The 11,186-nt window shown below is 35.6% G+C and overlaps 1 protein-coding gene and 1 pseudogene across 1 annotated transcript in view; one reads left to right on the top strand and one right to left on the bottom strand.

Annotated features, from left to right (window-relative positions):
• The window catches only part of UTP20 (UTP20, small subunit processome component), an 82,110-nt gene that overhangs the window by 62,104 nt on the left and 8,820 nt on the right, over positions 1–11,186 (bottom strand). The window contains exons 7-13 of the mRNA XM_011354412.2: positions 10,705–10,860; positions 9,972–10,118; positions 9,753–9,887; positions 8,514–8,591; positions 6,638–6,816; positions 1,208–1,363; positions 978–1,066 (exon numbers count right to left, since the gene is read on the bottom strand). Of these exons, the coding sequence (XP_011352714.1) occupies positions 978–1,066; positions 1,208–1,363; positions 6,638–6,816; positions 8,514–8,591; positions 9,753–9,887; positions 9,972–10,118; positions 10,705–10,860 (940 nt within the window). The remainder of the gene's footprint in view (positions 1–977; positions 1,067–1,207; positions 1,364–6,637; positions 6,817–8,513; positions 8,592–9,752; positions 9,888–9,971; positions 10,119–10,704; positions 10,861–11,186) is intronic.
• Positions 4,459–4,577, top strand: LOC111736055 (annotated as a pseudogene).

The following is an 11,186-nucleotide window of genomic DNA, read 5'->3' as shown; positions in this document are numbered from 1 at the left end:
TTTTTTGTTTTGGTTTAGTTTTTTGTTTGTTTTTTAAAAAATATTTTTAAAGAGTTATTTAAAACAAAAAACAACCAAAGACAAAAAATACATCACAAAGACTGAATGTGGCCCACAAAATCTAAAATATTTACTAACTAGTATTTAACCTAAAATTTTTGTCAACCCCTGCTCCAGACTTCAGAATAGTGCTATCCAATAGAACTTTCTGCTATGGTAGAAATGTTCTATACTTGGGCCAATATGCAGCCACAGTCCAGTGTGGTAGCCAGTAGTTGCATGTGGCTACTGAGCACTTGAAATGTGAGTCTACTCACTCCTCTAATATGTCTGCTTGGTATCTAACATAGAATCTAGCACATTAATATTTAAATGAATGAATTACTATATACGTGTGATACAAAAAATATACTGTGCTAGAATAAAACAAAATATCTACTTTTAAATTGCTATTCTCAGGCTAGTCGGCGGGGGGGAGAACACAAGTCCATAAACAGGAAATGGCGTTTTGGGCAGGGCAGCCTAATTCTGCCTAGAAGGGTCATGAAGGCCTTCCTAGAGGTGTATGTGCTTGAGCTCAGTTTTAAAAGATAAGAGTTCATCAAATGACAAAGATCTAGAAAGAACTCCAGGAAGAAGGAACTCATGTGCAAGGGCAGCCAGAGGGTTGGAGAAGCAAGTCTCGCTTAGGATTAGCAAATGCTGGAGCCTAAGGTGTACACCAGGTATACTGTGGGAGATGGGGAACAAGACACATGCTGGGGCTCAAGAATGAGCGGGTATTATTTCTTTGGCTTTGGCATCTTTTTTGACGCTTTACCTTCAGATTCAGCTTATATTTGAGCAGTCATGACTCAGTCACCACATTATGAAGTAAAAGTACAATGCCTCCCTCTTACCCTCTTTTTTCCTTATTTATCATATAGGGGGTTAAGCCAGAAAAGAAAGAGTAGAGAACAAATAAGATTGTAACTCACCTTTTCCAAAGTTCCCTCTGTCAACAGTCATGAAGAGTGACTCTATGAAGCATGCGACTAGTGGTATCACCTTCTCTTTCTCAAGAGGTCTGTCCAAGAAGTGGGGAGAAAAAGGGAAAAATTCAAACTAGTATGGCTTTTTTGATGGAAGAGCAAGGAATGGTTAATAAAAGGTTTTAATCAGCATGCTAAGTTATCTTTTTCAAAATAAAAGAGTGTTATTTTCTTACCTGATATGAGGTAACACAACAAGGGCTGTCCAAGAGTGTGAAAGATAAGCAGTATCTTTATTTGGGGGTAACTGAATGATAGATAACAGATGGTTCAATACAGGGATCTGTGCCTTTTCTCCCTTGGATCTGGTCATCTTCTGCTTTATAAAGGATCTGAAAGAAGAAAAGAGAAACAAATGTTTAAAATAGAAGAGAATGTGATTGCTCTTGACCTAAGAAGTTTGAAATAAAATTAGGTTCCTTTCCATGCACAGAGCATTTGGGGAGAGGAAAGAACTGATAACTAACTAAATATAAACAACTAAACAAATGTGCATTGTTTATTGATTTTCACTAATTTTACTTATTGGTTCTATTTTCATCTATTTTCTATTTTAATTTGCTTCATAACTTAAAGTCTCTTCTAGTTTTAAATTTTATTTTTGAATTTTGTGCTGATGGACATGTTTTTAAGAACTGGCGAGGTAATTTATTGGAATAAACTGACTTCTTCCATCCTCCTTTTCCCTTTAGACATAAATTTTACTACAGTAGTCCTGCCGTTATCTGTGGTTTTGTTAGGAAATTACATAAACAAACAATTCATAAGTTTTAAATTGTGTGTTCTTAGTGTGATGAAATCACATACTATCATGCTCCATGCCACCCAGGATGTGAATCATCTCTTTGTCCAGCTTCCCTACATGACAGACACCACCTGCCTGTTGGTCACTTAAAAGCTGTCTCAGCTATCAGATCAACTGTTGAGATATCACAGTGTTTGTTTAAGTAATCTTCATTTTACTTAATAGCGCTAAGCACAAGAGTAGTGATACTGGCAATTTGGAATTGTCAAAAAGAAGCCAAAAAGTGCCTCCTTTAATTGAAAAAGTGCAAGTTCTCAACAAGGCATTTTATCATCTTGTATCATAACAAGAAGGGTGAGTACAGTACAATAAGATATTTTGAGAGAGGACACATTCACATAACTTTTATTACACTATAATTGTTTTATTTTATTATTGTTATTAATCTCTTATTGTGCCTAATTTATAAATAAAACTTTATCATAGGTATGTATGGATAGTAAAAAACACATTGTACATAAGGTTTGGTACTATTGGAGGTTTCAGGCAACTACTTGGGGTCTTAGAATGAATTCTTCACAGATATGGGGGGACTATTGCACTTCACAAACTGTAGAATGATGTCGCAAAGTTACCATGATGAATCTGACATCTGTTACTAAAATGATTATGATTTAGAAGTAACTTTGCAGCTTTAATCTGATAAATGGTTACTCAATGATGTTCTCTGATATGACATTCAGTTTTAAGTATCTGTTACTTTGGCACTATTTTTGTTTATTTTTATTTTTGCGAATGAATTATATACTTCAGCCTTCTTTAAGACAAAAACCTAATCAAAAGAAAAACCACAGAAACATGTAAAATGATTTGTTTTTATAATTTATCCTCCATGTCCAGTTTGCTTAGCTTGTTACACCACAGAAGTGGAATATTGGATTTTTATTTCTGTATCCTATTTATCATTAAAATTAACTGAAAAGTTGTCTTCTCTTTTGTTTCCTACTTAATGGAATATTGAATGCTTGAAAATTATGAGTTGATTCCATTAGCAATTTCTAAAAGTCACTACACCTTGATAGTCTTTCAAGTACTAACCATGACTCAACAATCTGCAAAAATTTTACAAATAAAATATAAAGATGAATTTTAAGAGTCTTATAGTTGCCAAGTCATTCCCCTGCTTCATCACATCTGCCAATGAGCTCCTCCAATAAATTTACACCCCCTACCTCATTCTGTAAGGTCCTATGTGATCTGACACTCGTCTACTTCTCTCACTTCCTGTCATTCCAATTTCCTCCTTGCTCAATGCTCTTTACTCACACAGGCTTTCTCTTTGTTCCTCAAACATACTGGGCTTATCCCTGTTCCAGAGCCTTTGCAGTAACCCTTCCTTCCCTCTGCCTGGAAAGCCTTTCACCTACCCTTTCTTGGCAAGGCTGAATCCTTCATCATTGGCTCAAATGTTCCCTCTCGGAGAGGTGTAGTGCAGCTTCACCATTCACATTTCCTCTCAAGACTCTGTTTTATTTTTCTTTTTATCATTATCTAAAATTGTCTTTGTTTATTCGCCTCACATACCCTCCCAAGAGCGTCATCTCTTCAAAAGAAGGAACCTTTTTCTTCTTCATTGTTGTGCCCCAATGCCTAGAACAGTGCCTAACACAATAAATATCTGTCAAATGACAGAGTAAATTTATCTTCTGAAGAGTCTCTTCACATGGATGGGGTGTGACTAAGAACATTCACGAAGGTGCCTGAGAAGGTGTGACCTGCAGCCTCAGTAGGGCCCTTGGCTTCACCTCATGGAAGCCAACAAAGCAGCTCACTCCCATTGCCCAGAACCTGAAGTTTTGGCCACTTGCAAGGAATCTGCCTGTTGGAGAGTGGCGTGGTATGGCAAAGTCAAGAGAAAGTTCCAAGGAAATAATTCTACAGGGGTTATTCATTACCTCTTCCTCAGGAATCAGAGCTCAGCAAAGTAGAACACCAACAGGATCTTATTGGTATACATGTTTTGAGAGAGAAGTTATTTTTAAGGTTGGCAGAAGAGGGACATGTAAAGAAGATGGGTTCCTCCAGAATCTCAAGCTGATCAGACTCAAAAACTAACTCTGCTGTGTGACTGTGGGGACGATGACACCCACCTCAAGGGATGCTGTGATGCTTCAAAGCTGATAATTTAGCACAAACTCAAGGAATGCAGTGACAGGTCTAACTAATCTAAGAGAAATAAGAAAACGATTCCTATGTATTCCTATGTATATAAACGTGTAGGAATGTTAAAGAAACTGGTTTCCTGATCTATAATTTCTAGAAGCATACCCACTACAACTATTTTAAAAATGATAAGCAGAATCCTCTCACATACTTATATAAACTTTGTTTTCAAGTTTGAAAGAGTATGCATAGTTTTAAATAGAATTAGGAAAGTAATCCATGGCCCTTTCTACAAACAATGCAAAGGTATATAATCTAAAAGTTAATAATCACTTCTTTCTTCCTCTTACCAGTCCCCTGACATAAGTTAACAGTTTTGTGTATCCTTAGGGAGATGTCAATTCTCCCCAAATTGATCTTTAGATTTAATGCAATTCTAAACAAAATCCAAGTTTTCTTTTTTTTTTTTTTGTAGACAAAGACAAATTTCTTCTAAAATTTATATAGAAAGGCAGAGGAGTCTACAGCCAAGTTACCCTGAACAAGCCCAATCCAGCCCGATCTCGGAAGCTAAGCAGGGTCAGGCCTGGTTACTACTTGGATGGGAGACCACGTAGGAAGACCAGGTGCTATAGGTGTAAAAAAACAAATAAAATAAAAAAATAAGGAATTATAAGCTGACGGGGTCCTTGTAATCTGTGAGGTCAACCAAGGGTTGCCTCGCCTTAAAAAAAAAAAAAAAGGCAAAGGAATAGGTATAGGTGAAACAATTTTGAAAAAGAAAAAAGTGAAATAATTTTTTTTTCAAGATTTTGACTTACTTTATAGCTATAGTAATAAGACAGAGTGGTATTAGAACAGGATAGACATAGGTCAATGGAAAAGAATAAAAAATCCAGAAATAGACACACAAATATATGCCCAACTGATTTTTGAGAAGGTACAAAAGCAGATCAATGAGGAAGAAAAGCCTTTTCAACAAATGTCAGAGCAGTGGACATCCAAAGGCAAAAAAAGAAACTTGACCTAAACCTCATACCTCATATAAAAATAAACTCAAAATGGATCATGGACTTCAATGTAAAACATAAAACTATAAAACTTTTAGAAAAATAGGAGAAAATATTTGGGCCCAACAGCTAGGCAGAAGTCTTAGACTAGATATCAAAAGCATTAACTATAAAAGGAAAAGTTGATAAACCGGACCTCATCAAAATGTAAAACTTTGCTCTGTGAAAAATCTTGTTAAGATTTTTAAGAAAGACAAATTACAGACTGGAAAGAAATATCTGTAGACCACATATCTGACAAAAGGACTTGTACCTTGGACACATAAAGCACTCTCAAAACTCAACAGTAAAGAAAGAAACAGTAGTTAGAAAATGAGCCAAGGAAATGAACAGATATTTCACTGAAGAGGAGGTAAATAAGCACATGGGAAGATGTTCGACATCATCGGTCATTAGAGAAATGCAAATTAAAACTATAATGAGATATCACTATGTCCTATAGGACTGGTAAAAGTCAAAAAACAAAAACAAAACAAAACAAAAAACCAGTGATAGTATCCAGTGCTAGTGAGAAAGTGCTACAGAGAAATTGGATCACTCATACTGCTGGTGGGAACGTAAGGTGGCACAGCCACTCCGGAAAACTGTTTGGCAGTTTCTTATAAAACTAAATATGCACTTACTACATAACCCAATGAGTCCACTTTTGGGTATTTATCTTAGAGAAATAAAAAGCTATGTCCACGAATGTTCACAACAGCTTTATTCATAATAGCCCCAAACTAGGAATGACCTAAACGTCTTTTAATAAGTGAATACTTAAACAAACTGCTATATCCTTATCATGCAATACTACCCAGCAATAAACACAAGAAAAGACATTGGATATAAAAAGGAATGCACTGCTGATACACACAACTTGGACAGGTCCCAAGGGAATTGTGTTGAGCGAAAAAAGCCAATCTTAAAAGTTGTACTATATAATTCCATTTATATAATATTCTTAAGATGACAAAATTATAAAAATGGAGAATAGATTAGTGGTTGCCAGGGGTTAGAGCTGCAATAGGGAGCAGCAGGATGAGTGTGGCTATCAAAAAGTAGCACAAAAGATCCTGCAGTGAGGGAATGGCTCTGTATCTTGACTCTGCTGATAGTTATGAATACACACGTGATAAAATTGCATAGAACTATATGTCCATTTACATACACAAGCATATAAAACAGGAAAATCTGAATGAGGTCAATGGATTGTACCAATGTCAATTTTCGAGTTGTGATATTAAACTTACATAAGATGTCATCACTGGGAAAAACGAGTGAGGAGTATATGGAGCCTCTGTGCACTATTTCTCACAATTGCATGAATATATAATTATTTTCAAATAAAGTGTTAAAAAATTTAATAGTCATGTCTTTCTTTCACTTACTTACCATCCTCCTGACATTAACCAACTTAACCTGTCTGTGTATATTCTATGTTTTCCTGTGCTTACATACGCTTTTTAACTTTGCAAAATGGGATTATACTTCATGTACTATTCTACAACTTGCTTTTTTCACATGACAGTGTGAACATCTTTCCAGTTAATACATATAGATCTTCATTTTTTTACAGTACTGTTAATGCATTATTTTCAAATGGGTAATCTTACTAACAATACAGGGAACAATGATTTAGAACTTACCCCACTATTTGTCGTGAGAAAACCAGAGGGTACTTCTCAATCGCCATCGAGCCAGCAGTGGGAGGTGCTGCTTTGTGTAGAACGAGCTTGGCCAAAATGGCCAGAGCTTCATCTTTGGCTGTAGCATCATCAATTAAGAAGCAATTCTCAATATATAAGAGAAAGCTGGGTAGAAAAAGCTAAAAATAAGAAAATCACACTTATTAACGTACATAAAGGATAAATTTTAGAATACTTAATGAAAAGGAGATTCTAACACTTCCACAGAAATCACAAAGGATCAGGAATAAGAACGGCATCGGATCTCTCCACAGGAACAATGTAAGCTAGAAGATAACAAAGCCTGAGAAACTAAGTAAATGACAGAATCTAGAATTCTATACTCAGCATAGTAGGATTACAGTGTGAAGAGAAAAGAAGACATTTTCTGATGTACTAAATCTCAAAATTTTACTTTTATTCACCTTTGAAGAAACCTCTAAAGAATGTTCATCAAAATAAGAGAATAAACTATATAACATGAGAAAGACGTGGGATCTATGAATCAAGAGAAAAGCAAAGGAAGTTCTAAGGTGACATCTGTGCAGTGGGCAGAGAAGGCACCTATTCAGATTTCAATTGCTCCAGGAAAAGCATCTCTAAGAAAGGAAAAACAAAAATGAGCTGCTAAATTATCTGACCATTTGCCTTGTTAAAAGGCATTCTACAGTGCTGTTGAAAGACAGACTCACTGACCAGCTATTCAAAAGAAACAATTTCCAGTTTTTAAAGAAAGAGGCAATTTCAGGAAAAATAAGAAGTTATACAAGAAAGGAATATAATTATGAAATACATCTTTTTAAGAAAAATAACGATTAAGTATATAGTGAATATAAAGTCAGCCAAAATTTATGATCTAACTCTATTTGGGAAATGAGAGGTGTAAAAGACCAGAATCCATCTACCAGAGGAAGAAGTCTACAGATGAGGACTAAAACTAAGAAATAAGGGAAAAGCAGTTAAGTTCAGATGATTTAAAAATAGAAAGTAAATACCAGAAAAAAGTTAAAAATCATTAGATGTGTTTGTTCCTGGCAAGTAAGATGAGAGTGGAAATCAAGTGATTACCTTTAGCTCTCTTTCACTTTTTAAAAGACATAGAGTACTCTGATAAAAATAAGATATTTTAAAAAAGACCAAAGGAAACAGGGAAGAAGGAAAAGATGTTGTTGTTAAGAAACCCAGAGTGAGATAAAGGGCTCTCGCTGGGCAGGAAGGAACAGGATAGGACACGAACAAAGATGTTTTTTGAAGGCAAATGATAACATGTATTATTAAAGACTAAAGGGAAAAATGAGAGAACAGATACAGAGATAGCTTCCATGAAGATAACTTTAAGATTAGTTACAAGGAGCGGCAAATGTTTGATGGGGGAGAGGGGAAAGGATAAAATAAACTCAGGATTTCAGAAGAAAGAGTTCTACCTCTTTCCATCAGGTATCTACTTTTTAGCAATGAAAGGAATCTGCAACATTCCTCCAATGCAAAGTGTTTCAGAAACTATTTTTCTCTGCTTTGAATTTACATAAAAGTTCCTTAAACTGTTTTTTTTAAATTCAATTTTACTAAGTGGTTCTATAACTTCCTAAAGAAGCATTTAAAAGCAAGCTGGCTACCTAATATTATTTTAAATGCCTTTGAGTATGGAATAAAATTTCACTTGTGACCTAAAATTGGAATATAATTGCTTAAAAAATATAGGGACTAAAACATCTAATACTTATGTTGTTTTTCTTAAAAAAAAAAAAAAAAAACACACACAGGATTTTAAATTTTATTTTATCATGACATATTAAAAACAAAACAAATCCAAAACTTAATGTAATATCCTTCTCACCTGCTCAAACTGCTTCATAGCAAACATGACTTCAGAAAAATCCAAAATTAAACGTCTTTCAAATTGGCTCTCAAAAATCTGTGGACCACAAGTAAAAAATATTAATTTAAGTACACAGAGAGTACTTTCCCCATTCCCGAAAATAAAAAACATCCAAAATCTTCAAGGACCTCTCACTTGCAAGCAGGAAAGAGTATAAGTTAATATAGTCACGGGAGGCAAAAAAAAGAACTTGACTGCTGAATTTGCCTCTGTGAAGATGGACACATCCAGGTTGGAGACACGGGCACTGACTTCTCCTCTGGAAAGCAGCTAGAGTAAAGGAGTGGTGGACACATTTCAACCAGTATTCTGTCCAATGCAAGGCCTTCTCCATAGGAACTTATACACAAGCAAAGGGCACTGGTTCCGCCTAAGAGTAGCTCAATTCTCTCCCGGCTACAGAGAATTATGGAAGAGCAAGCAGCACGATTTTACACCTTCCTCTATACTTTACACTGCTGCAATCCATGAAGCTAAAAAGAACCAAACTGATCTTTCTATTTTTAATCCCACTTTCCTCCAATCCATCTAAACTCACTAAAATGCAAATCTCATCAAATCATTTTCCTGATTAAAATTTTTCCAGCGCCCTCCAATACTTGCAGAATAGCATCCAACCTCTTTTAAAATCCGAGCAGAGCCTTGCTGATATACATCACACTTCTTCATGCGTCCATATGCCTAGATGGCATATATTTTTGAACATGTCTTCACCGTTTCCCCTCCTAGTTTTTAACCTCTTCTCTGACTGGCAGACTGCTACTTAACCTTCAAGGACCATCCCAAAATTCAAGTCCTCTGAAAAGCAATCTCTGTTCCTCAACTCCAGATGGAATTAACCATTATGTTTCAATATGACATCAACAGATTAGTTTAACAGATTGTGACTACTCACTCCCAGGGCCCACTTCCCTAACAATCATAGGCACCATAGTGTCCACTCATGGTGTCCATCTAGTCCATAGCCGGCACATTGGAAAGCTATGCATATTTCATGAATATCCGCTGAACAGATTTAGCTTTTTATCACACTTTGTTTTGCTTATTTCAATTATAGCTTGCAATTCACATCTCCTTAACAAGATTATAAATTCCCCAAAGGCAGAGCCTTTGCTATGCTTCGTTTATATTCCCCAAGAGGCTTATATAATGCTAAACATATTAACTACTCAATTAATATTTGCTGAAGTAAATTACTTTTTCTATGGTGTCTTTGATGAGGGTCTCTGGCAAGAAAACATTTTCACCTAGGACCAAAGCAGAAATTACATCCAAGAGGGTCTTCCGGCAAGATGTGGAGAGACTGGCTATTTGTAATGTTTGAGCTAATACCTGTAAAACAAAAGAAAAAATAATGCACACCTAGCAGTCAGCTTTTAATGAACAGACTTGAAGCAAATAAAGTTGACAACTCACCTTACAAACATCAACAGGCTTGGTTATCTTTGATCCACTTCCATGTTTCACAAGTATCAGATATGTTTCTAATAACCTCTTAATCTGCTCAGAACTTTCACCACAGTTACTTGTGGTTACTCTTGTATGTAGATCCAGGAGTGATTCCTGGAAAGAATTTAACAGAAAAAATATATAACAGAGAGGATAACTATAAAATATCAAACTCATCTTTTAATCAAATAGTGAAAGTACTGTATGAAACAGTTCAAATTTTCATTCATTCGCTTTGAAAGAAAAAGACACATTTCTTGGGAGTCAATAAGGATAGTAACAGCTAACATTTCTGAGTGCACAGTGTTAAATTCTTTATAAGCATCTCCTCACAATCCTCATGGTGACCATGAAGGAGGGAGTATTATTAGCCCATTTACCAGATGACGAGACTGGGGAACAGAGACTTAGATAACTTCCCCACGTCATACTAACAATAACTGACAAAGCCAAGACTCACACGGAGGCAGTCTGGCTCCAAAGCTGGTCCTCTCAACCGCTATGCTCCACTGCATCTCAAAATAGCATATCAAATAAAAATAGTACAGGGGGCGGAGGGAAGGAAAATCCTAAGACATATGTAAACGTATAAGGACAATTATAAAATACAATCTTCAAAAATGGTCTGCTAAACTAAGAGTAATAACGATCAATGCTTGGACTCCTCATCACATACAAATCCTGTAAAATTAGAACTTACTTGCAAACATTCGAAAAATGTACCAAAATGTTCCTTGTAGATATAGAATGCAGTGGATCTGACCATGTTTTTGAGTGTTTCGCCAACTAAAATCCATGGTAGTTGAATTTCTGTTTCAGTAACTGGTCCTAGCTTTTGCAAAATTAGCTTCACCGCCTATGGGAATCCAAGAGTCATTCAAATAAACATGCAAACCCTCATTTTAAAGTATTACACTGTGATTTTTCCATTCTGATTATATTAGCTACCTTAAAATCTTACATAGGAATAATCAAAGATATAAAAATGTTGATGGTTAAGTTAACTGACCCAAAGGAATTTCCAAAAGAGGATGAGGAATTTTATTGTACGACTGCCTACTCTCCATCCACTTTTGCTCATTAATCAATTGATGTTACCTTCTAGGATCTAGGATGAAGAAAGCAATGATTTTGTAAGTAAAAATACTTAGTGACCCAGAACCTACATTAGGTAAGCATTGC

This window comes from Pteropus vampyrus, unplaced genomic scaffold (assembly GCF_000151845.1).
Source record: "Pteropus vampyrus isolate Shadow unplaced genomic scaffold, Pvam_2.0 Scaffold16, whole genome shotgun sequence".
Taxonomy (NCBI): Eukaryota; Metazoa; Chordata; class Mammalia; order Chiroptera; family Pteropodidae; genus Pteropus; species Pteropus vampyrus.
This window is presented reverse-complemented; position numbering and strand designations above follow the sequence as displayed.